At 49.4% G+C, this 26,991-nt stretch overlaps 1 protein-coding gene across 1 annotated transcript; it reads left to right on the forward strand.

The window, feature by feature from the left end:
- Positions 1-2,802: 2,802 nt before the first annotated feature.
- On the forward strand, positions 2,803-26,060 carry LOC144251276 (uncharacterized). Its single transcript, XM_077794319.1, has 8 exons — positions 2,803-2,841; positions 3,008-3,238; positions 4,322-4,436; positions 4,631-4,728; positions 4,895-5,011; positions 5,986-6,100; positions 22,959-23,142; positions 25,943-26,060. Exons 2-8 carry the CDS (start codon positions 3,119-3,121, stop codon positions 26,058-26,060), a joined length of 867 nt encoding a protein of 288 aa, XP_077650445.1. The 5' UTR covers positions 2,803-2,841; positions 3,008-3,118.
- The last annotated feature ends 931 nt before the right edge of the window (positions 26,061-26,991 follow it).

Consider the following 26,991-nt stretch of genomic DNA (forward strand, 5'->3'; position numbering starts at 1 on the left):
GACAATGCCGAGCCTCAGGCTCCCAGGAATCTCAGGGGGGCCAACTAGCCCTTTTGTGGATACACTGGGTGAGGCTTCATCTTAGACGCCAGAGCCTCTGGCGATTGTCGCAGAGGAGCTCAAGAGTAACAGTGAGTAGCACAGGGCAGGTGAGCCCAGCAGGCCCTCTAGTCTGATCCCTGATGAATGGCCCAGGACTCCTATTCTGACTCTGTGTGTGTGTGTGTGTGTGTGTGTGTGTGTGTGTGTGTGTGTGTTTGTACTGATGGGAACTGTCCCATTGTGCTTTGACTCTAGTGTATTGGCACAAGTCATTTTTCTGTTTGTCACCATTTCCATTTTGAACCCACCATTCTTGGTCCCAACCCAGGGTGAAAATGATCAGAACACGGAGGAGCCCTTCAGGGTTCAGAGCCTTGAACCTTACAGGCAGGACCAGCTTAGGAATGAGCTCCTGCCTGTCATTTGTGGGAGGAACCTACAGTTCAGCAGCCACATGGGGTTAATCTCCTGGGATTTCATCCCCACCCAGCAGGTGCTGGATCTCTTGTTCCCAAGGTAAGCACCAGACCACCAAGCCCAAGTGTGTAGCCCCCTCATGCCTCTGTCTTGGGGCTGCCATGTGCCTCTCAGGGACCCAAAGGTTTGTGATACCTAATGAGATAGAGGACCACACTCATAGTGGAATGTCAGCCCCGAATGGTACGAGTCCTGGAGGTGCCTGCCACAGCCTTGCAAGGGCAGTGAACTTCCCCTCTCAGGCAGAGAAACCATCCTGACTCCAGCTGATCCACAGAGGTCCATGGAGCAGTCCCCACACACTGGGCACCACAGCTCAATGGTGTGCACTGAGCTCATTCCCAGGTGGACTCAGTGAGGCCAGGTGGTCTTTCTGGTGTGATGTTGGCTTTGTGAAGAACGTAGATCTGTGCCAGAGGCGTCTCAAAACTCGGGCCTTGGGAAAAGCACTTTTGGGTTAATAAAGACATGTTAGTTTCCATAGTGGGACAGAGCGTCCTAGCTGGGACATAGCTGGACAGGGGCTTTGGACATGGCAGCTCCCACACCCAGAGATATGTGGGAATCAGCAGTTTGGGCTCATTCACTGGTGAACATGGAGAAAGCACCCACTGTGTGAAGACACGTTTCCAGTCACGTTTCATAATTCAGTGAAAAATGGGGTGCAAATGATTGCCATTGTGTCCCTTTTCATGGGGTCAGCCTAAACCGCAGGTGCCATGAGTACATATCCTCCATGTGACTGCATCCCTGACTCCATGAGGCATAACTGCACGTTGTCCTCTTCAGTGACTATGGTGGACCCTTGGACCAACTTCAACATGGAATGGGCTTGGGGTCAAGAGGGTGGGCTCCTGTTTCCAGAATAGGGACCTGCAAGGTGATTTGACTTGGGAAGGCTGAGGAAAGACTGCTCTGCCCAATTCAGTTTTCTGCCTGCAGTGTAAGGTGTGGGGCTTCAACAGTAGGAGGGGTAAGGCGGGGAGTTGTAGGTGGAGTCAGGGTCCTCTGGGGAAGGCCCTGGGATAATGGATCCCCCCACACCACACCTCCCTGTCCTCCCCCAGGGCCACAGAGATGTGGTCTGCACTCATGGGAAAAGAGAGGTCCACCGCTACTCAGGGGAACTCAGTGAGAGCTCACAGAGAATGAGGTAGCATTGCAGCCCACGCCAGGGGAGGAGGTGTCTCTTGAGCCCCGAGAAGAGTGGGCAGGAGGACAGACACTCCCAGAAGGTGCATTCCAGGTTGGAGAGCATGTAGCCAAGAGGAAGAAGAGTGTCAGGCCTGCCCAGAGGAGGGGAGAGCTGGTCAAACCATGGATCTAGCGCTCCTTCGTTGAAGGTTCTTTGCCTGTAGCGACCTGTCCTGACCCTGCCTGTACAGCCACTGTGTCTTGCCTGAGGTGGACTGGTGTGTTCAGAACCAGGGACGGTTCAGGAGGGTAGGGTCAGAGGTTTGCTCTGGAGGCCGTGGCGAAGGCAAGGCCAGGGTTTTGCTGACTCCACACCTGCCTCCCCACAGTGCCTCATCTTCCTTCCTGGGGACCTGGGTGAACTTCTACTCCGAGGCTTCCCATCAGCCTCCAGGCTCTCTGAGTCTGCAGCAGCTGCTGCCGTACATGTGGCTCCTCCTGAGTGGCTTTAACCTGGAGCACCAAGCACACCACCTGCTGGCCCAGGTTGAAGATGGCAGATCAAGCCAGGCAGAGCCTGAGAGCCAGGCGGACCGGGGTGAGTACCTAAGTACCTCAACACACCTCCAAACCATACCCCTCCAATTAGTGTAGCCCTGTATGAGTAGATGAGTCCACTGTCAAGGTGGAGGCACCCACCATCAAGTGCTTTTCCCCAAACCCACCTGTGATCATTGCTGCAGTGGGGAGAAAACCTTCAACACATGAGTCTTTGGGGACCAATCCAGATACAAAGTCTAGCTGTTTCTCTTTGATGGGTCCAACGTGAACTAAGAGGTACTGGGGTACAAGGGGCTATTTCCTTGAAAGGTGTTCCTGTAGTGGACCTCCTGTGCATAGAGGGTCCTCAGGGATTAATCAGTGGGGAGTCTTTGGTGGAACAGAAGCTGGATTCGGGGGCTCTCAGGTCTGTGTGTGAGACCTGAGCTGGCAGAGGCTCTCAGTTGTGGGGGATGTTGGGTAGTGTATTCCTTGAGTGTCACCTACCACGCCTCTGCCCCTGCCTTTCCAGAGCTGAGGGTCCCTGCTGATGCGAAAGTCTATCACGGCCTGATTGGAGGAGTGCATTATGACTTTCTTCTTCGAGAAACAGATGCCAGCAAGTCGTTGAAGGTCAAACCAAAGGAGGTAAACAGCCACCTTCTTCAGTCTTTACTCCTGGTGCCACTCCACATCCTCCAAGGGGACAAGAACCTCAGGTTCTGGATGGATGTTGTAGAATGCCCACAGAGCCAACTGCCAGGCTGGGTGGGGTGCAGTTGCTGGGCTTTGCTGATGTTGTCATCCCCCACAGTTCTTGGAACCTTCTGTGGCAGTGGCATCCAGGACCCCAGCAGCTGTGAGCAGCAGCTCTGCAGTGGCTGCAGGATCATTGCCCCAGGCCACCCAAAGCAATGAGTGCTGCATGAGAAAAGTCACCAGTAGCAGCTCCTCACTGCTTCACTCCAGCGAGCAGGTGGAAGACAGCCGCGTTGTTCACGTCCTCCTAGAGGGACAGAGCCTGAGGGAGACAAAGCGCATCCCGGTAAGCCCGACAGCAGGGCTGCCTCCTGGGTGTCCACACAGTGGAAGGCAGGAGACACAGCCAACCCCAGGGCTATGGTGGGAAATAAAGAAGAGAGAGGTCCGTCTTAAGGGCTTGACCTGAGGAGGGAGAGCATCAGCATGCCCAGCTTCCGTGGTGAGTGGGCCTGTGTATTGTGGGTTTTGCAGGCCAGAAGTGCAGACGGAAGTGCTGTGGACAGATGAAGGCAGAGATATGTCCAGGGTGCAGGCTGCAGTGCCTAGAACTTGGTATTCTCAATGAGTGAAGTTGGAGCAGAGGAGGTGGCAGTGACTTGTCACATGTGTAGGAGGGGATGTGTTCCTGGTGGCAGGGAAGAGAACCTCCTTAGCATGACTAGGTGTAGGAATTTGGGGTCGGGATCACCTGGGGGGTCATGCCAAAGCTTCGGAATGTTAGGCTTTGCATGTATGTAAATACGGAGCTAAAGGGGTTCTTGGCAGAATTTCTATGGATGTGCAGTAGACACGCTAATGCTGCAGGTGTCCAGCTGCAGAGGAGACATGTTCAGTGACTGCCAGTGCTGAGTCAAGTACATCATTACAACCAGACCCGCACCGAGCTTCCAGAGGCCAGGGCCTCTCAAAGCTATCATGAAGCACTCAAGTGCACACTCTTGTATCTGAGTCTGTTTTGTGTCGTGGCAGTCAGGACCCAAATTTTCAGTGCATCTGCCTCTTCCACCCACAAAGGCAGCCTGCATCCCAGATCACACTTGGTGCGCAGATCCCTGGCCCATTGCTCTCATCTCAGTGAGATGAGAGTGTGTCTGTGCATAGGCAGTTTGGTCCTTTGACATGAGTGGAATGTGGCTCCCCAGGGGGAGGGGAGATGGCAGGTACAGGCAGATATTTGTACCAGGATTGTTCTAGTAGCACATTGCAAGAACCCAGGTGGTATATGGAGGACACACTCAGGTAGCAGGATAACAAGATTGTGCCCTTGTATATGTAGCTGAGATTTCTCCTGAATGTTTGACCACAGTCTTCTGGGTAGCTCTTCTAAAAGCCATTCTCTGATGACATTTGTCCCACCCTGATCCAGGTGACCTTTCAGGAGACGGTGACAAGCCTCATCCGCAGGGCCTTGGACCAAAATTTGTTGCAGCATGAGGACGTGGACAACTTTGAGCTGCTGTATATGATGTCTGAGGATGAGAGTAAGTAGGACAATCAGACAGTGGGGAGACATGATCCACAGTGGGCTCAGGATAACTGACAGCCAAGAGAAAGTGGGCCTTGGCCCCAAAATACCAAAGTGTGATGGGCCTGGCGGAGACTCTCAGGGGTTGTGGGTGTTTTGTGGTATAATCCTTGAGTGCCACCTAACAATTCTCTCCACTTCGCTCTGCAGAAATCAAGGTCTCTGACCACTCACTCGTGTGTCTGTCCATGAATCTGGGAGTACAATATTTCATCGTGAGGAAACGCCCCCAGGTCAAGGGAAAGGAGGTAAACACCTACCTTATTCAAGCTGTGCATGTGCTGCCATTCCACTCCGACCTGAGGAAATAAGAAGCCTCAGCACCTGGACATATTTGCTGGAAGCCCATAGAGCCAACTGACAGTCTGGGGTGGCTTTCTCTTTCTGGGTTTGCTGATGTTCCATCCCCCACAGTTCTCAGAATCAACCTGCAAGTCCTCCAGGCCGCTTTCCCACAAGCAGGTGGGAGACACCTGCTTAATTCGTGTCCACTTAGAAACACAAAGTCCAGAGATGGCCAAGAGTGTTCTGGTAAGCCTGGGAGCAGGGGTGTCCCTTGGTGCTTACACCTGGGTGGGGAGCAGACACTGGTCCAATACCATGGACTACTCATGCCCTCTTGAATTTGGAGCTTCTGGATGATCAGGAGGATAGATGGGAATCAAGAAGGGAGAGGTCAGTTTGAAGGGCTGGAGCTGAGATGAGCGAGTGCAGCAGCTTGTCCACTGCCATGTCTGAGGGAGTCTGTGTGTCAGGTGGCAGCATGCAGTCCAGAAGGGCAGGGACAGGTATGGGTGACAGATGAGAATAGGACAGGAACTAGGTTGCAGGTTCCCTTGTATGGGATGCTGACGTCTATGGAGGAGGACAGCAGTGTGAGGTTCTCCGTGTTCCTTGAACAAGGAGCTGAGAGAGTCTCTCTGCAGAGTCGATATGGATGTGGAGCAAGCACACTAAATGTCCAGGTAACCCAATGACCACCCTTGCCGGATGAGGTGCCCTCCTACATCCCAGCCAGCACTGAGCCTCTGGAGGCCAGGAGCTCTCGTGGCTATCTTTCAGCACTCCTGTGTGTGGTCATGTTCCTGGGTCTGTTTTTGGCCCTGGCAATCCAGACCAAAGCCTCTAGGTTTTGTGCCTAGGCCATTCCCAATGCCGCCTGCATCCTCGGGCATACCTGGGATCTTGGAGGCTATTGTCCCATTCCTCCCAACTTGTGGGATGAGATTGCATCTGTATGCAGGTAGTGGGGTCCTTTCACTCCGAGAGGAGTGCAGCTCCACAAAGAGCAATGGCAGGCCCAGGAAGTCCTATGTACAAGGATTGGGCTAGTAGCCTGTGGGAAGAGCCCACACGATGAGCAGGAGGTCAGCCTCAGGTAGTAGGGTCATGGATGTTGCACTTGTATTTAGAGTGGAGGTGCCTCCAGAATGCCCCTGCCCACTGTCCTTGAGTAGTCACTTCAAGGCCCATTTCCTGAAGGCCTGTCTCCCATGCTGCTCCAGGTGACCTGCCAGGATAGGGCTCCTGTTGTCATCCGCAGCGCCCTCGACCTACACTTCCTTACTGAGGAGAATCCAGAGGATTATGAGCTGGGCCAAATCATCTCTCGCCGTCAGAGTAAGTGAGACAATCAGATAGCAGAGAGCAAGGGTCAGGATGTGGACTCAGGTCAACTCTTAGCAACAAAGAGTAGTCTCTGACCCCCAAGAACACTCCAACAGGTGTGTTGGGTTCGTGCACAAAGCCAACTGCACTTCTGCTGGTGGAAGGTCTTGAGGTCCAATAGTATACCCCAGTGGATATTGCGGCTCCCCACCAGGTGCCCTCCCCTGGACATGAACAGGCATCCAAAGCTGACATCTTTGAGGAGTGAGGAGGAAAGCCTCTCTCCAGGAGCAGTATGTTTTCATGGTCTGGGATAGGAGTGGTTTCAAAGGAACATGGGAATGCATGGGCTAAAGAGGGAACTGGCATTTTGTGGACTGAAGCAGTACTATTGAAAGCCTTCTGTGTGACCAAAAAACCACTGCCTGGGCAGAGCATTGCCAGGATTCTAGCAAGCAGTAACAGGATGAAATTGGGAAGAAAACACAGCCTGGGAGACAGCCTGAATCATCTGTTTTTGCATAAATTCCATGGTCTTACGCACCTGAGTCCACTAGGCAAGGAGTGATCACAATAGCCAGGTTGTGATCCCTAACTAAAGTCAGATGAGGGCTTCCTGAGCACTTAGCCACAGAGCTCATCTGATAATAATGCCAGCGCTTTTTTGTTGGTTGGTTGGTTGGTTGGTTTTTGTGAGCCAAACACCACAGCAGCCATTATCCCAGCCTATGTACCCTGAAGACCACCATCCCTATGAGTTCTAGGATCACTTGTCTCCTATCTTAACCTACTGTTAGGTTAGTAGAGTCTATGGAAGAGGAAGTCTGCCTGGGGCCTTGGTAGCCTAAGAAATTCATAGCAGAGATCTCCACATCCAACCCAGAAGGGATGGAGAACAGGCTCTAGGTTAGAGGAGGGCGACAGGAAACACATGTTCAGAGGAAGGAGAAGCGGCTGTTGTATTCCCCCACTCGGGGTCATGGCACCACTGGGCCATACACCATGTTGGAGGGAAGCAGTCCCTTTGCTGGTCTTTGGAACCATTGTTCTCAGTAGGGCAGTATTTGGAATGTGGCCTCCATTCTCAGAAGCCTGGTTCACATGGAGGCGGGCTCCACCAACGCAGAAGCATGGCTCTAACGTGGTATCCGTGCTGGTCAGCCTGTCCTCACTGTGGCCATACTTGAGGAAAATAACTCAGAGGAGGAATCCTAGGCCTTTTCTCTGGGTTTCATAGCTTTCTCTTTGGTTGTGCACTGAGGCTGTCCATAAAGCTCTAGTGTGTGGCAGTGGAGAGCTCCTCAGCCCTTGCCACAAAGGCATAGACTGGGAGAGAGAGAACGAGGCTGGCAGAGAGGGAGAGAGAGAAAGATGGAGAGGGAGGACCTCTACTTGGAGAATGAGGATTCAGTGGAGCCAACAGGAACAAGGTACTGTTGCCCAGGGCACAACCCTGTTTAGGTCTTCCTCCAACCATGCTCAACCTTTCTTCCAGTCCCTCCCACCCCCCAGTAGTGTATTCATCTTGAATGAGAATTTCATGTTGACATCAGAGCACTCACCATCCAATGCTTCCCTCCAAACCCACCTATGAAGATGGCTCATGTGGGGACTGAATCTTCGGCACAGGAGCCTTTTGTGGGAGATTTCAGATGCAAACCCTAGTGGTGTGCTTTGGCAGATGCAAGAGGACCTGAGATATTCTGGAGTCCAAAGCCTTTGGTAGGAACAGACATTAGGTCTGTTGAAGTGCTCTGCCTAGTTCTTCCTCAGGGAGGACTGTGGAGGCTGTCTTTGTTGGTATTGGTGCTGAATTGGAGAGCTCTCAGGTGTGTGGCTCTGGCCTTTTCTGGCACAGGCTCTCAGATGTTGGCGTGTCCTAGGGAGCACCTCCTGAGTGCCACCTTCTTTTTGTACACCCCTCTCTCCCCAGAGCTGAGGATTCCAGCAGAGGCCAACGTATTTTATGCCAAGAATCCTCACAAAAAATCCAACTTTGTGCTGAGGAAAAGGAGCCTCTCCCAAAAGAATGATGGGTGGATCCAGCCTCAACCTCCCTCTCGTCCTGGAAAGAAGGCTCCAGCCCTCCTGAGGATGCTTGCAAAACCATTCTGCTGCTGTGTGCCTGGGCGGGGCTGAGGCAGCCCAGGAATATTTACATTGATTACTATTTTCTTCAAAGTTTGAATCTATAGTTTGCCATTGTCCTTGACCTTGTTTAGTAACACAGTTGTTACTCTATCCTGTATTTGTTGTTTCCATTAATATATTATTATTTTAAAATATATATGTTTTTGTTACCTGATCTACTGTGATGATTTGAGTATACTAAATGTAGCAGTGATTCCTAAAGGACACATCCAAACCAACAGGAAGGAATGTTTCATTCTATCAGCAAGAACTTTGGTTTTTAGGAGTTTGGCAGATGGCATTATCTGAGTCAGTTTTCCAATGGGGGCAATGAAGTATCAGCTATGATGGTACAAACACAAACAAAGACACACAAACACACACAAGAGCACACACACTCACTGAGAGATAGATAGACAGATGGAGTTGGTCTCTGCTGAAATACTTTGGAGACATGGTTCTGATTTCTCCCCTTTTGGAGTATTTTCAATTGCACAAGGTGTCTTGCAAATGAACCCATGTCTGAGGAAGACATGCATGTGTACTTCACATGCCACTTTTCACATAGCAGGAAGGTCATGTAATATTTTTCATGCAGCTGTCTTTTGACTGTGAACCATCCCATGAGGTCAGCTGTGGAATTTTCAACTTGTAGCATCACAATGGGGATCCACTCTTTGGATTTGGGGATATTTCTGATTTTCTTGATTCAGATTGGAATGATATATATATATATATATATATATTACTTTTTGATGAAAATTCTGCATTTGATGTTAATGAATGTCGTGCATCTAGGAATCTGTAGAGTGCAGACAATGAATGGATGCCTACTGTTGTCTGGACTGGTCTGAAAAGTCCTGTAGCATCTGAGCATGTGTGAGGGCTGTACAGGTCTTGCAAAAAGTCCAGGTCAGATGATCCTGCACAAAGCTGAACTCCTAGTGGTCTCCACAACAGTGTAAGGGCCAAGGAGAAACACACTTCCACACAGAAGTTGGGAAGCTACCTTATGAAGGTGATCATAGATACGGGATCCTCTTGGTAGGACCCATTTTCTATTGGGCCAGAACTGTGCTCTGAATGTGGTTGCTAGAAGAACTTGGAATTTTCTAACTGAAGCAGTTCGTGCAAGCTACTTCCACTTGCAGGAACAAAGTGTGTTCTCATTGAGCACTTTAGGCTGTCCCTGGTTGAACTAGAGTGTCAGAAGCACTTGTAATGATTGGCATTCACGGTTTCACATTGAAGCCTCTGTGCCATCTGTCAACCAGTGATGGCTGCAAGTGGGGAATGGAAGCCATTTGCTGCAAGCAGTTTCAACTTGCAGGACTAACTTTGTTGTAAGTGGGCACATGGTGTTTTTCCTGTGTGAGCTAGAAGAAAGCAAAACTGCTTCTTACAGGTGACAGGCATGCTTTCACATTGAAGCTTTTGTGCCGTTGATCCAAAACAGTTCACTCATGTGGGCACCTGCACTTCAACTGTATGTTGTAAACAAGTGTGACAAATGGATGTCAGTGAGACTCTGGAGAACGGACCTTCTCAGCTGGTCCTCTTTCCTCCTGCAAGTTGGTGATCTCTTTCTGTCACACTTTGTGTTTCATGCCTGAACTGTGCTCTGAATGTGCTTGATGAGAACAGTTTAGAAGTGCAGAAGTGAAGCTGTTTGCAGAAGCAGCTTCAAGTAGCACAAGCTAACTTGTTCTCATTGAGCACATGGAGATTTTTCCTTAGGTGAAGCAGTGTGAATGAGAATGGCTTCTCAGAGCTGGTAGGCATGTTTGCATTTGGCAAACATTGCCATCTATCACCCAGAGTTCCTTGCATGCAGAAACCTTCCTTTTAAGTGTTCTCAGAAAGGTCTGATGAGTGGATTTCCATGGAATTTCATGGAATTGATCTTTTCAGCAGTCCTCATTGGCTTCTCAAAATTGGTGATCCTGGGCACAAGGACTCTCTTGCCAGCCAACATTGTATTTTGGGCCTGACCTCGGCTCTGAATGTGCTTGCTGAGAGTAGTTTGGGAGTACAAAAGTAAAGCAGTCTCTCAGCAGCTTCAACATTCAGGAGCTCATTTTGTTCCCAGTGAGCACATTGGGGTTTGTCACTACTTAAACTAGCATGAAGAACCACCGCTTCTCAGAGGTGGCAGTTTCCCTCTGAAGCGTCTGTACAATTGGTCAATGCGAGTTCAATGCAGGCAGGCACTTGGATTTCAAGTGAATTCTGTGACAAACAATTGAGCAATGGATTTCAATCCACCTTGGGGAACTGCTCTTCCCAGTGGGCCCACAGTTCTCCTCCAGTTGCTGAACCTAGGTCCAAGGGCTCTCTTGCTAGCACTCTTTGCATATGGGCTGAAACTGTGCTCTGAGTATGCTTCCTGAAAATATTTTGGAAGTGCAAAACAGAAGAATTTTGGCAAGTAGCTTTCATATTAGGAAATGACTTTTTTCTCATCGTGCCCATTGAGCTTTGTACCTGGCTGAAGTAGCCTTAAATCCAATGGCTTCTGAGAGCTGGCAGGCCCAGTTTCCATTGGAAGCAACTGTGCTCTTGGTCAATGGCAAGTTGGTTACTGTCAGGTACCTGCAGTTTCAATGAGTTTTTAGAAGAAGGAGACCAAGGGGATAAGATGAAACTTGTGCAATTCATTTCCTAATCAATGTTGGAGATGCTAGGCCAGAGTGGACTTTTGCAATGATACTTTCTCATGTTTTTTTCAGGAAATGTGTTCTGAATGTGCATCCTGAGATGCATTTGTAGGGGGCAAACAGAAAAAGTTTGTGCACAAAGTAGATTTGTTCTCAGTGAACACGTGGCGGGTTTTCCTTGGTTGAACATGCAGGAAGCAGAACCTCTTATCAGAGCTGATGGCACCATTTCACTTGGAACCATCAATGCACTCAATAAAGCAGAGGTCATTGGAAACAGGGTCATGCAACTTCAAGATAGTTTTCAGAATCCGTTTGAGGAATGGATTCCAAAGAATCTTTGAGGTATTGACCCACCCATCAGTCCTATCACTTCCTATCTGAGCAAGTGCTCCGAGGTACAAGGGCTCTCCTGCTAGCACACTTTGGATATTGAGCCTGAACTGTTCTCTGAATGTGCTCAATGAGAAGAGTGTGAAGTGCAGAAGAGAAGCAGGGTGTACAAACAGCTTCAATTGCAGGATGTAAAAGTGTTTCTAGAGAGCATATTGGGATTTGGGCTTGGTTGAACTAGTAAGAATTGGAATCCTTCTTAGAGCCAGCAGTTACGGGCTTTACTTAGAAGTTTCTGTGTCTTGTATAAAGCAGAGTTTGTTGCTCATGGGTACCTTCGTTTCCAGTGAGTTTTCAAAAAATTTGAGAAAAATATTTCAATGAAACTCTGGGCCATTAATCTTGTCAACCATCCAATGTTCCACGTGAATATTGGTGGTGTCCCAAGGGATCTCTGGGTAGCACAATTTGCACTTTGGTTGTAAATGTCGTCTGAACGTGCTGGCTGAGAAAGCTTGGAAGTGCAGAACAGAAGCATTTTGTGCAGGCAGCTTCCAATTGAAGGAACGGTCTTGTTCCCTGTAAGCACATTGAGGTTTGTTTCTGGTTGAAGCTGCATGAAGTGGAACCGCTTCTCAGAGCCGGCACTCTCAGTTTCTCTCTGAAGCATCTGTTCCATTGGAAATGTAGATTCCCTTCGATAGGGCCTCATCTAGGGAGCCTGCCCATGTGCCTCCCACTTGATTCAAACCTCCAGTGCACTTGTTGTCAAAGCAGGGACTCCGAAGAGAGAGGGGCTCTCCATTCTCCACACTGACATCTCTCAGCAGGGAGGACTCCTCCATGCTTGGATGGCAGGGCTGTGATCACCTGGGAAGGTGGAAATAGGAGGCTGGTGGTGTTCCTAGCCAGGATGCTGGTGATTGCAGTGCATTTAATCTATGGATCTCAAGGAGCCTTATGCTGCAGATTTGTGTACTTCTGCATCTGTATGCACACAGTTCTTCATGTGGGGAAAAAGCAGTGTTCTCAAAGTTTGCTTTATATTATACTCAACTGGTAATTTACAAACCCCAGTGTCCCATCTTAGCCCAGAGCCATTCCATCAGCCCAGGGCCAGTAGGTGGTCCAGCGGTCAGTACTATGCACAGCTCCCAGGTGGCTCCAGTGTGCAGCTGAACTTGACAGCCAGTGTACTGTAGGATTTGCCCTTGAGGTTAGAATTCATTGACTTCCTCTTATGTCATTTGACTAGTCAGGATGTCTCATTAACTATCTGTGAAATCTTCAAGTTAGCAATCTCTGGTCATTTCTACCCTCTGAGGCACCTGGTTCAGCGGTTGGTCATGGTCATGGGTAGTCCTGGGTCACAATGAGGGAGAAGAAGACAATAATGTGGAATGGTGGTGTAGAGAGTAAGGGTGGGGTCAGAGCCCACACTGTGGTTAGGGTAGGGAAGGGATCTGAAGAGGCTACCTTGAAAGCGAGCTCTGGCTGCATTAACCAGGAATCAGGGCCTGGAATTGGAAGCCATGACAGGGCTTCTCACTAGAAAGGACACATCCTTCTGGGCTGAGTTGGAGGTCCATCCAGGCAGAGGCAAACAGAGAGGATGCAGGAGAGGGGGATGGTCTAGATCACAGAGCAGCTCTGTCATCATATCTTAGAGAATGGATTTTTTTCTTCCAGTTGTTGGTAAATGCTAATTCATTTACGTGTTACATTCACATCCACCTCGTCCATTGGAAAGGCCACTCAACCACCATAGGCAGTGATATCTTGGTGGATGTGTGCATTCTAAAAGGAGGTGAGGTTGGTGCCAATAGAGTGTGTGGGCACTCAGGCATTGGCAAGCTTGCTTTGGAGAGTGAATCCTCTAAATGTTATTGGGATGGCTTTTGAGAGCTCCTGTGGTTTGGCTAGACGTAGAATTCTTCCACACAATTTAGCATGGTGTATATTTTAGAGAGCATGATCACTGAGGGGCAGCTTGCCGGTTTGAAGCTGTGAGCATTAACATCTTTCAAGTTTCTCACCTGGAGTTGGCTACCTACCACTGGTGACAGTGTTTTGCTACTGCTGAGCAATACTGAACAAGTCTCTGGGCCAATAATCCATTGCTGAACTACATCACCAACAAAAAGACACTGAGTGAAGGTGAGGACCAGAAGAGCCCGGGAACCACCTGACAGCAGCCCTGAAGTCCTGAGCTCTGGCACATCGTATGCCAACTCAACTGGGTATCAACCTTGTCTTCCTGGGCTCATTAGAACTGTGTGCTTCAACTTTCAGAAGCAAATGCAGAATGACAGAATCTTCTCTGAGGACACTTTTCTAAGTCTTGTTTGCAGCACGTCTTCACTGGAATGAGTAGTCATTTGGCATTCTGTTGTACTTAAAATTTCATGAGATTCTACCCCTACTTGGTAGGTTGTGTGAAAGTGACTCGGCCTGAATGCATTTTACATCCCAAAATATGGCTTGTCTTTCCTCCTAAACCTATCAGGGCAGTCAGAGCAGCCAAGGAGTACTATAAATTTAGGCATAAAATGGCCAGATAGACTGGGATCACTGTACATCTTTCTAGAACCTTCTTTCATGCTCTGGCTTCCCTGAGGTAAAGTGTGGGGACTCTGGGATCCAGATTTGTTAGAAAGTAGTTTTCTTGGAAGGCGATGCTAGAAAACTCCAGGTGGGAACAGGAAATGATTAGGAACTGGAAGACAGGGTGTACCAGCCAGTTGTTGTCATTGAGTGACTAAACACAGTTCTGATAAGGAGTGCTGGGGGTCCATGTAGATCATGCTACTAATAGAAGCCTTCCTACAGGGTGAGAGAGCTGGGGGTTCTCCACCCACTCCTGCCAGCCATGGCAGGATTCTGCTGCTGGCCTTCACTGTAGGCAAATGGGCCATGGTGCTGGGGGCTGGAGGTCAGCTGGGGTGTGAAGAAATGGCATAGTGCTGGACAATGTCATCCAGCTTTAAATCCCCAGACTGGGATCTTTAGCAGGGCAAGGTTAGAGACTGTACTCAATGCAGCGTCTACTTCTCAGCATAGTGCCAGGCACACAGCAGAACTTCATCAATGCCCGTGGAATGTGCTGGCTCACCCCAGCCCTGCTCCAGGCCTCTCTCAGCTGGGCTCTCTCTGCTGGTCCTGTCTGTTCTAGTATATTCAGCTCTTGCTTCTTTGTATTTCGCTTTCCTGAATTATGTCCTCTTTCTCCACACTCCTGTGGTCACTCTTTCTCCACACTCCTGTGGTCCCAAATGGCTGTCTGGTGGGACTGTGGCAGAGAGATCTCATTACTACCAAAGATGGAGTTTTTAAACCAAATAAGACACGTGCTCTGCTGCTTAGGATTGTCTTCAGCATAACGTGAGGTAGAAGGTTTGAAATTAGGATTGTCCTCCCAATCTTAAGGCATGTCATCCCTGTGTGCAGACCAGGAAGTGCCCTGGGAAGAAAGGCAGGTGTGGGTTTGGAATCAGACACCAGCATGAGAAGAACACTTTCACTGCTTACTAGACAATGAGCTTGGGCATGTTCTGTAACCTCTTGGGACCTCAGTGTTTGCAAATCTGAAATGGGGATAGTTGTATGACTGACTTCAGAAGGTGGGTAGACAGAATCCTAGAACTAGAGGAAGAAAACGACTGGCATCTGTGAAGCACCCCGTCCCCATCTTTAGTCTTTCCATGATTTTCTAAGCGTGTGTTGATTGACTGTTGGTTAGAGCATGCCTGCAGATCTACCTGATGTCCCGTCTAATCCACATGGATGGAGAAGCTCACTTTTGCCCAGTTGCCACATTTGCAAAGACACCTTCTAATAGAATCGGATCTAGGAAGCTGGGGTCCCTTTGCAGAACATACAGGATCCACAGAAAAGTTCAAGCCCCTGAGACACAGGGCTTCTGCTGGTGTCCTCATGTCCTCATGGGCACTGCAATGCCTTTCTCCACTGATGTTCATTGAGAGCCTGGTCCAGGCCAGGCCAGGGCTCCCTGCTGAGGATGTGGCAGAGAATGAAGCACATGCCTGGCTGGCTTGTAGGGGACTCAACAATCGGGGGCAAGACAGGCCAGTGATGGTGAAGACAAGACCAGTTAGTTGACTTGTCCGAAGGTCTTGGAGCCAAGCACTCTTCTAAGCACCTTATCATAAAAGCTTCCTCATCCCTCAATAGTTGCAGGAGGAACAGTGCTTTGGTTGTCCCCATTTTCCATAGGTGACAACTGAGGCACTGCAAGATCAGGTCACTTGGCCAAGGTCATGGAGATAGCACAGGGGGAAGTGTTGGCTGCAAAACCCTCCCAGGGGTCAACAGCTTTGGGCTCTTTATCACCCAAGGCCTGCAACCTCTTGGTCATGCTGTGGCCCCTGTGACTTGTCTGTCACCAAATAGTGATTCACTGCAGGGCCTTTCCCGAGTCCTCTTCCACCTCAGAGTGCCTGTGTCTCACAGAGAGTTAACCAGTTTCCTGGGCCCCACTGGAGTTCCTGGTTTTGCCAATCTGGGGCGGGGTCTGAGAATGTGTGTTTGTAACAAGGTCTCAAGTGACCCTGAAGGTGATGGGTCTCAACACAGGTGACTTTCCCCCTCCCCTTGGGTCATTTGACAGTGCCTGGAGACCTTTTGTGATATCATAAACCAGGGGTGCTGGTGCACAGCTCAGGTAGAGGCCATGGGTGCTGCTGAATGTCTACACTGCTCGGGGAAGACCTCTACAGACTAAGAAGGATATGGCCTGATGGGCCAAGGGCATCAAGGTGAGGAACCCAGTGTGGAGTACAAGCACATGAACTTGGGTGTGTGAAGGTATGGCCTTGGGGCTTGTTTCAAACATGGCTTCTGTCAGTGCAAAATTCCAGCACCTCTGAGTGGCAGCGTATCTGACAAGCTCTGAGCAGGGATGCTGGTGCTGCTGACCAAGCGACCCCACTTTGAGTAGTCAAAGTGAAGTGGAGTTCTTAGGACACCATGAACTTCTCAGAAATGCAAAGTGGACATCTCCTGCATTGGTTCAGAAGGAAAGAAACTCTGAGTTGGAATAATCCTCTTTGGACTCACCTAGTTACAAGTTTGCCCTTAAAGCAGCGCTGAGACAGTGGGGCCAGGTGGGGGACAGAGCTCCACTCCTCTCCTAGCCACAGGCAGAGGCCTGCTGGAAATGAGGAGGGTGCAGAGGTGGGTGAGAACTGCCTTGCTTCAGTCCCAAGCATCCAGTCAAGTCTATTGTCACCTGGAGTGGTGGCTTCTTTTCCAGGGTCCACGCTAGCATTGGGGTTTGCATCTGCCTGACTTTCAGTTCTGTGAATGGAAGGTGGGAACTGGCTGTGTGAGACATTGTTGCTCTCTTGGGAGAGGGTATGGGAGAAATGACAGGACGCCCAGCCCTCCAGAGCCCGCACCCCTGCCCCTGTGATAAATGGCAGCATTAACAAGGTTTGGTTGAGAGGGTCCCCCAGATTTGTGACTTCCTATGTCCGCCAGGAGATGTCACTATGGCTGGCAGAACAGAAGGCCTTTCAAGAGTGAGCTGGGGGGATCAGAGAGGGGAAAATATCATCAAATAGAAGGCAGAAGCCAAAAGTACCCTTGGCCTAGTGGGATATGGTCCATACTATCATTTTAGGAATGGGGGACATTCTCCAATAAACCCACTATCAGATCGTGTCACTGAGGTCCAGCTTCTGAGAGCTAGGCAGAAACTCTCCAATGAAACACAAAGTTCCTGGCTTCTCTCAACTGAGAAAGTCTCCAGGTTTTGACTCCTGGCCTATATGTATCAGGAAACATTTTCTTGAAGGAAACAAACACGTTGCACTGAATAAACATATATTTGTTGTAGCTTACCCTGAGACATCATATTGACGGGTTTTAAAAATTGATTCATTTTACAAATTCAGCAGCTTATTCTGAAGTTCCATTGCCCTCAAAATCCCTTATGATTGGCACATTAGCCAACAAGCAGAATTCTCTGAAGCCCCAGCAAGAAAAAAATAAAGTCAAATTCCTATTTGTTGACATTTGAGGAAAACAAGAGAGAAGCAAGGGGCCCCACTCATTGGTGACAAGGTCTGATTGAACATCTTTTATCTAATGCTTACCAAGAACGGTAGCAGAAACAGCACTGGTTCCTCAAACAGGGCAAGAGAGAGGTTGACACAGATGAAGAAGTATGTGGCCATCCTCATGGCCCAGTGATTATAAAAATAGTAAAGTCTGGAGAGGAAAAACAGTAAAGGTGGTTATAACCACTGAGCAGGAGTTATATAACACTCAAACTTCTGTGCTAAGACGAACAGGGGCCGGGGCTGGGGCGGCAGCTCAGTGGTAGAGCAGTACCCAGCACGCACCAGGTCCTGGGTTCCATCCCCAGCACTGCCAAATAAACGGGTAAATAAACAAATAAATAAATAAGACTCGTGATGGGTCACATGCCCTTTAGGTTCTCAGGAGCAGGGGTAATATTACTTGAGCTCAAACTATAAAACACTAACAGAAAACATCAAGATGATGATCATATCTCAAAGCACACTTGATGGACAGTCTTGAGCCAGCTTTAGCACCTTCTTCACGGAGTTGTTGTGACAGTAATAAGAGAACACTCTGAACCAGAGACTGACAAGGTGAACCCTCAGTTAAAGTGACCTAATGCCATGTGGGCGTAGCTGAGTCCAATGTGATAATGTGCACAGCCTGTCTCAACGCGGTATACTCAGGACAGAAGTGGCTGCCACACGCCAGATCCCTGCAGGGTGGGACAGTCCCCCACTCCTGCTTGCAGTCTGGGCATATGAGGTGTTTGTTGCTTTTGGAGACACTGACACCGAGCGCTGATGTAAGAGTGGGTTTTTCCTTACTCTAGCCAAGGGCTTGGTCTTAGTTGAAACTTTAGGGGGAGATAGAAAAGGCTGGATTCCCAGGAAAGCAGTGAATGTGTGGGTAGCATTAGGAGGTGACAGAAGGGAAAAGAGAAGCCCTCTTTTGCACTCCAGGTAACGCTGGCTAGAAAGAAAGGTGGCCATGTGCGTCCAGCTTGGGCACTCCATCTCCTGGCCTTGGTGGTGTCCATTACCCCCGATCTGCTCTTAACTGACCGGATGCTCCCTGCACGTGGGACACTGTGCTCTTAGAACTTAACCCAAACCACCAGGCTCTGGGGCTGGGCTGCAGCTCCGTGGTGGAGCGCTTGCCTAGCACAGCCCCGTCTCTGGGTGGGCTCCCAGCACCGCAGAACACAACACTCTTGGGTTTTACCCAAATTATGTGCAGTACCTAGACCCCTCTGAAAAGTTTCTGTAGAAAGAATGCCTCCAGGTTTGTCTCAACCTCTAGAACTTAAGGTGGACAAGTGGGACAGCTGGATGATTAAATTACCTGATAACCTGAGGGGAAGTTTGGAATGGAACGTTCCTGTTGTACTGGGCATCAGAAACATACGCAGCTCCAAGAGAAGGTTCTGGAAGGGAGAAAACGTCAGCACAGGAACTAAACTGCTTTTTCCTTGTGGGAATGCATCAGGCACAGAGGGGAGCCCTGCCCCTCCACCTCCAGCCTGGCTCCCTAGAGGTTGCCACCATCAGCAGAGCCATAGGTGCCTTTCCTGGTGGGTCCTCTGGGACCAAGGATCCTGCAGCAGAGCTGGCCACGTGCACACTGCATTTTCTAGAACTCAAATACAGGTTCTCATTTGAGGAAGGAAAATAAGAAAGCACTGAACAGAATATGTACATGGCTTATGTGGCATATTTACACATAAATAAAGGTTCCATCTGTCCAAAAATACATATGAGTATATGCACACAAACCCAAGTATAGAAACCCAAAATTATATTTAAGCCACTTGGTGGGTGATTGAAGGGATTTTTGAGGTGAAATCTGACAAGTGAATTATCCATGTCTTCCAAATCTACTTAAGGTAGATCTCTATACATACATGGAACTGAAAACCAGTCACAAGGCTTTCATGTAACTCATGGTGGACACTTTTCAGCCAATATATTCTGGACTTTATCCCCCTGTCAGGACACAGAGTTGTATTCTTCTTAACAAGCAACTTATCATTCTGATAGTACTCATTTTTTTTTCTATTCAAACATAGTTGCATTACATATTCTTATGGGGGTGGGTACGACGGAACTCAGGGAGCTTAACCACTCAGCAACATCCCCAGTCCCCCTCCCCTCCCCCAGCCTTGAGACAGGGGCTTGCTAAGTTGCTGAGGCTGGCTTTGAACTTGCAATCCTCCTACCCCAGCCTCCAAGTGCTGGGATTACAGGTGTGTGCCAATGTGCTCAGCTCAACATTCTTTTGTATATTATACACACACACACACACACACACACACAAGAATATCACACGTGCACACATAAATATCTTGGGGCCCTATGAGTGTTTTTGTAGGATTAAAAAAGTGCATTACTTCTTGATGAAAGAAGACATAGATATCCCACAGGCTTCCAAATGGTATGGGAAAGAAGACATGCAGGTAAGCATGCGCATGCGCACGCCCAAACACATACACACGTGCGTGCACGTTCTCCTGCTTGTCACTAAGGGTGATGAGATTTTAAACAGTGTCTAATACCGACCAGCCAAAGGGGCTTCTAGAGAATTTGTTTGCCTTTCCTTAGGACCAGGACTGCTGCCTCCCTGTGTGATGATTCACATTCTGATTCTCCATCGATGAGATAAGAACATACACACACTGACCAGCTATTTAGCCCTTTCCATAGACTTCAGAAAGAAAAATAGTCTGAGAAGCTAATTGACTGCCTGAGCTATCCACTGTAAACAGAAGCCATCTTCCTGCCTGTTTGGAATGGGTGTCTCTTACTGGTCAGGCAAGTTAATCTTAAAAATGCATCACGTATTCATAGGGTCAAAAGATTCCCAACTGTATGCAGATGGTCAGTCATAGTTCTATAAAGCTGTTAAAAATTATCCAAACAGAAAAGAAATGCTTGAATTAAAAGTTGATGCGGAACCATATCCTTAGAGATGGATTCACTGCTGTAAGAATGGATCGCTTTTGGAGTCTCACGCATTCCAGGGCAGGCGGACACTTCACCAGGGCACGTTACCAAAACCTAAGATGCACTATATATGTTTTTGACACATTATACATTTTTCTTTAACATATCTAATAAAATATTAATAGAAAAACTATTAATATCAATTATTTTTCCATCAAGCATCTTTAATATTGAGCAATAAAGAGTTTCCCAGTATACTCTTAGAATTCTGTTTTAGGTAAAAACAACTTGTATCAATAAGAGTTGATTTGTTTCTAGCTTTTTTCAGTGCATGCACATCAACTTTAAGAAAATTCTTTACCTTATATAAATGTTAAAATAGATTCTACTGTCTTTTATGCCTAAAAAAGAAAAAGAAAAAAATAAATACATGTTTAAAAAAAATAAAGGCCTATTAAACCTCAGAAAGATCATACTGGGGCAGCAAAGAATTCTGACTTTTTCAAAAAGTATTTACAGCAATATCTTTTTAAAGTTGCTGCTGTTCCTGGTTTGAGAAGATGACGCAGGGTTTGGTGTAGAGTGTGGGCTCAGCGTGTACAAAGCCTGGATTTGATGGACACCCAGGAAAAGAAATTTAAAAAATGAAGCTATTAACATCCTTATGACTGGACCCTGAGACAGGAGCCCTTTGACACTCCTAAGCTTCATGTAGACCATTCACAGGCCCTCCAGAGGGAGGATGGGGAAAACCACTCCCACCATCCCTGGGAGCCAGGCCAGGGGGTTATCTCCCTGAGACATCATCCAGACCATAGACCTTAATGAGACCAGCACAGGTTTTCCTCCAGTGCCCCTGGCCATCCGGACACCCCTGGTTGTCAAGATCTGCTCAGGCTCTGTAACACCAAGCCTGCTCCAGGACAGCCCACAGAAGTGCTCTCGAGGCTTTCCCTGCCTTAAGAGGAGGCACATTTCTGACACCTGTCTCCACTTGCAATCTCCTCTACTTTGCCTTCTGGGCCTACTTCCCTCCTTCCCGTTACTGTGCGACTTCTTTCTCCTGCCCATTTCACTTGGGAAATGTTGTTCTCAGCAGATAAACTGTAGTAAGCACACTTACTTGCACTAAAGCCATTTGTGTCTTCCCAGAAAACAAATTCTTTTCATCCAACCCAAGAATGTGACCTATCTTAGACACCCCATTCCAACACTTTATATTCAAGTTCATATGGTGTATTAGTTGGCTTTCTGCCACTGTAAGACCTGAGGTTGCTCATTTATAAAGAGGAAAAAGTTTATTTGGCTCACAGATTCCATATCCAGTTCACATTTGATTGACCTGTTGCTTTAGACCTGTAGTGAGGCAGCACAATATGGCAGGCAGTGCATGGCAGAGCTACCCACTCACCTCACAGCAGCTGGGAAGTAGAAAGAGAAAGCCAGGAAGGGACCAGGTCCCAATATGCCCTTCAAAGGCACACCCTCAATGACCTCAGATCCCCCACTGGAGCCCACCTCTGAAACATTCCACTACCTGCCAAGAGAGTCACAGGCTGAGGATGGAGCCTTTAATATATGGGACTTTGGGGAACATTCTTGATCCAAATGATAGCCTTTGGGAACCACTGTCAGTATCTACCGTGAAAATGGCAACCACCAAATACAGATGCTCCCCTGGAGGCACCTCATACAGGCTGCACCAGCCCACAGAGGGCCCTAGTGGACACAGGGGTTCTCAGTCCCCACCGCAGGGGTCCACTCCCTGGGGAGTTTTCAAAGACCCTGGTGCCAAGAACACCCCACACCAGCCATGTCAGAACCCACAGGAGGCGGGACCTGGGATCCGCTTTTTAAACTTCAAATGTGACTTGAGGGTCCAGTGACAGTGGGAAGCAGGGTCTGCACTGGCCTTTCCCTGCAGCTTCCCTCCTGCAGTTGGTTCTCACTGCACCGTGAGGGATACACCTCCCCGACTCCCTTGTCTCCTCTTCTCATAGCTGTGAGGTTTCCTCTTCTCCTCGAGATTGAAAACTGGATTTTAAACAGTTGTGTTTCCTCCCTCCCCTCCTGACCCAACTTTGTAAGCCTTAGAAGGGAGGGGAGAGCACAGAAAGGAGGGACAGATGACTCCAGAGGTTCTCAGGGTAGAGCAAGGACGTTCCTTCCAAACGCCCAGCAGACACCCTCTTCAGTCTCCCTTGCCTTAGGAGTGACCACCGCGAGCCCCAGATTCCGTCAGGCAGGCAGGCGACAGGAGCCGGGAATCGGAAGCTGCTGATGGAAGTGCTTTGAAAACACACTAACATGTCTTGATGATATAGATAAGAAAGTCAGCAAAACTAGCCCTATCTCAAGGTCAAGAGAAGTCCCCACACGTCTTAACTTACATTCTTCCACTTGGGTTTTTCCTCCCAATGCCAACACTCCGTCTGTCACTACAAACAGTCTTGCCCCGTCTTGCCTGACTCCACTCCTGCCATAAACTCATCCTGCACGTGGATAAACAGAGCAGGCCCCCATTTCCCAGGGCCCCCTGTGCGAAAGCTGCCAGTGACTTCTCTTCCCTTAGAGCTACTCTCCTTTCCCAGATAACCAAGTGGGAAATCCTTGGCTTGGCCTTTAGGGGCCCCACAATCCCCTCTCTCCAGCTTTCTCTCCCTGGCTTTCCCTCCAGGAACAACATTCTTTGGAAAAAACAGATGGGATTCCTTGTCCACTGCCCACCGCGGGCCCCCCCTCCACACCTGATCTCATGCTCAGGCGCTGCCCTCCCACTGTCCTTCCTTGGACTCCATCTCACACTGCAGTCTCTCCTGGAGGACGAGCGATCCCACATTTCCACATGGAAAGACCACCTGGAGAAGCTGGGGCAGTGCCCGTACAGTGCGCATCCTGTACAGACAGCAGCCACAGGTGGAGGGCACCGGCCACTCTGGCAAGAAGGGTGAGTGAGTGAGTGACTGCAAACAGGCATTAGGACAAACACCTCGTGTCCCTCAGCATAGCCACTTGCAAACCAACAACCCACAGGCCAAGTGCAGTCTAAAGGTATGTTTTGTTTGGCCTGTAGAATGTGTTTAGGATGTTGGCTACTAATTCAATTTTTTTTCAAAACTGGATCTTACACAAAAGTTTGAAATTATGATTTCTATTTAAAAGATGGATAACATCTGGTGAGGTGGGGCTGTGTTATGGTTAGTTATTGCTGTTCGCCCCAATACTTCATCACCTGAACTTCATATTTTCCCATGTTTTGCGGGTCAGCTGGGCAGTCCTTTTGGAGTCAACTTAGCTGATTCTGAAGGTCATGAGCACTGGGTGTTCTAGGAGGATCTTGCTCACATCTCTTGGCCATGTGCATCCAGAGCATCGAGAGAGCAAGCACCAACACTCATGGGCTTCACACACCTCTGCTTGTGGACATCTGCTAATGTCCCATTGGCCAAAGCAAGTCCCATGGCCCACTTCATGTTCAAGGGCTGGAGAAATGGACCCTAACTGTATGGAAAGGAATTGCAAAGTCATCTTGCCAAGGGGCCTGCATTCAAGGATTAGAAGACTTGGTGAGCATTTTTGCAATCGATGATCAACCCCATGACACAGCTGGAGGTGGGTGACTGTGCTTTTCTTAGGGCAAGGGACATGTCCTCCATGTCATCACAAGCGCTGTCCCCTCTGTCACTGAATCATTCCCACCTAGCTGGCTGGTTTTATGTTGCTCTTGAGGGCACTGCAGATTAAACCAACACTGCTCTCTGGTGAGCCCAGGGAGCCCTGGCCAGCCCTCTGCAGGCTTCTGGTAACTGCCATCTTCCCCTGACACGAACTTTTCTGCAAATGGCTATAAGGTAACACCAGGGACCCAAGAGCTTGAAGACAGAGTAATCACAGACCTGCATGAAAAAGTTGAAGAGTGAGAACATTCAAATAGAAGCACACAAAATATCAAGAGGTGACCACAGAGGACAGTTGACAAGAAACAGCTTGGGGCACAGGCTCTCAGCCCTGGCTGCACCTCAGAATCCCCCAGCAGCCTTAAAGTTACTGGTGGCATGAGCCACATCCTCACCAGTAAAATCAGAATCTCAGGGGCAAAGCTGAACAAAGTACCTTCCTAAAAACTTCCCAATGAGTCTGACCAACAGTGAGGTTAGGAATCCCTAGCATTGGGATATTTGTATTTCAACTCTGAAAGGGAGGGATGCTGATGCATTTTTCAGGGACTATGCAGTTTCCTGTTCTGTGACCCAAAGCTAACTTACAAAAGATAAACCCAGTCAACTGGCCACCCACCTCCCCATATCTAGATGTTCTGCCGCCTCAGAAAATATGGGGCTCTGCTGAGGACTGTCTGTTGGTACCAGGTGCATTACCCTTAGTGCCTGCTGCCTGGAGGAGGTCTCTTAAAGACCTGGAGTCACCAAATCTCTGGCTTCTGTAGACATGCATTAAACAAAACGGCTCACACTGGAGTCAGCCAGGACTCTGACTTATTTTCTGTTCTTCTTCTATTTGCTAAGTTGCTGAGGCTGGCTTTGAACTTGAGATCCTCCTGCCTCAGCCTCCCCAGCCACTGCGATTTCAGGCCAGTGCCACCATGCCCAGCTGTATTTCTTGATCTCTCAAAGTATTAGTCATTTGCATGTGTCTCTTATTTAGACAAAGAAATATGAAACACACAGAGGGAGGGCATCGAGCATCTCTGGCTAAAATGATTTTCTCTCCACTGAAGGCTCTCATGATCACAACGAAGCCTGTCATTTTGTAGATGCTGGGACCAAGGGCAAGACTGGGAACCAAGAAACCATCTCCTCCTCCTGTCCTTTGCCTGATCACTCATTCATTCACTCACTCACTCACAGAGAGGACTTAGTAGAATGCACCTGTTGGAAGGGGCCTGACTTCTGTGGGAGAACAGCAGGCCAGATGGGAAGCCCAATGTTCCACCCCACACATAAGGGCCCTGTGGACTCTCTCCAGCAGGCTACTAGCCCACTGGGAAGCAAGGGAGCAGGGGATGCCATTCAGCCCAGAGTTGAATGACAGGGCCAGCCCAGGAAAGATGGGAAGCAGGACTAAGACACTCTGACCTCCTACACACTTGCATGGCCTGAAGGAAATGACCAGCGTCACTGTGTGCCAGACACTGGGCTGGACCCAACCTGCGTGGTCATCCCACAAGGTGACTGCGATTTACCAATCCCACCTTACAGAGGCTCAAGGAGGAGACCAGCCCATGATCTGGAAACTGCTCCATCAGAACAGGGGTTCTTGCCTCTCTCTCCACCCTCTGTTTCTTATCCCTCCAAAGGACGCAGCCTAAGAGCAGATGCTTGGAAGCTCCAAGTCATCCAGAGGAGCCTGTCTGTCACAGCAAACACACAGAGCCCACCCTGGAGCTGGGTCCCGCAGGCCCAGGAAGAGCCAGGGCTGCAAACCCCATCCTGCACTGGGAACCTTGGTTGCTTTCCTGCGGGTACAGAGTGCAGTGCACAGCTCTGGAGCCAGGCCAGCAAGACCTGGAATCAGGTCTCCACGCAATCCAGCTCAGTCCCTGCGGATGGGAGGCCTCTCCTGTGGCACAGGCTTGACAGCTCCAAGTGACCACCAACTCGCAGGGCTGCCCTCCAGCCCACTGTGCGCTTTCCGGCTTCGCAGCTCTCCAGAGCAGCCTGGGCTCTCTGGGCGCAGAGGACAGAGAAAGCGCCCGGAGCAGAGGGGCTCCCCGTCCCATGTCTCCACAGGGGCCCTTGTTCGCAGCAGCCGGTGCTGGCTTTTAGCCGGATCAGGGCGCCCTCGGGCACGGGGGACTGCGCCCCTTACCTTTTGGGCGAGAGGCTCATCGCGGGGCTCCAGACGTAAGCGACTCACCTCCCGAGGCTGGGCCGGTCCGGGGCATCACGGCTATGGGGCACCAGAAAGGGATGCTCCAGCATCGGGACCGCGCCAGCGGACTCTGCCCCCAGCAGGCTGGCGGCAGGCCTCGGTTGCTGCTCCAGCCAGCAGCGAGAGCTCTGGAGGCCCCTTCCAGGACACGCTGGCCAGGGCGGGGCGGGGTGGACCGCATGCGGGGCTGCGGGGACCGCGCGGGTGGCCTGGTCAGCAGCCCTTGGCCCAGTGTGCAGACTGTGCGCCCCAGCGCGACATTGTGTGTGCTCTGCTTTGGGATCAGCGGTATATGAAGGGAACCTTCCTCCAGAGCTTCTTTGGAGAATTAAATGAGCTAATATATGCGCAGGGGCGGCTGCTGCTGGGCGCTGGTAAATATTGGTTCAGTCCTGCCCTGGTGGAGTCCCCCAGAGATGGGGTGCAGCCTCCTATGGGGGATACCCCCAGGGAAAGAGATGTGGGTCCTCCTTTCTTTTCCTGGGGCTTCCCAGTACCATCCTGACCTGGAACTCTGGGTTGTCAGAAATGCTAAATTTTCAAGAGAAAATGGAAATGTGAATTTGTTTATTTATTTTTTGTGTACTAGGGATTGAACTCAGGGGCACTCAGCCACTGAGCCACATCCCCAGCCCTGTTTTGTATTTTATTTAGAGACAGGGTCTCACTAAGTTGCTTAGAGCTTCGCTTTTGCTGAGGCTGGCTTTGAACTTTTGATTCTCCTGCGTCAACCTCAGGAGCTGCTGGGATTATAGGCATGTGCCACCAAGACCAGGAGAAATCTGAATTTTCATGATCCTGTTCCTGAGTTTTTTTCTTTTAATGTTGGCTATGAATTTAAAATAATGATAAATCCTTCCATGCCACCAAGGGCCAGCAAGGGCAAGTGTTGCTGGACACCCGTACC

This window comes from Urocitellus parryii (genome assembly GCF_045843805.1).
Source record: "Urocitellus parryii isolate mUroPar1 chromosome 12 unlocalized genomic scaffold, mUroPar1.hap1 SUPER_12_unloc_3, whole genome shotgun sequence".
Lineage (NCBI taxonomy): Eukaryota > Metazoa > Chordata > Mammalia > Rodentia > Sciuridae > Urocitellus > Urocitellus parryii.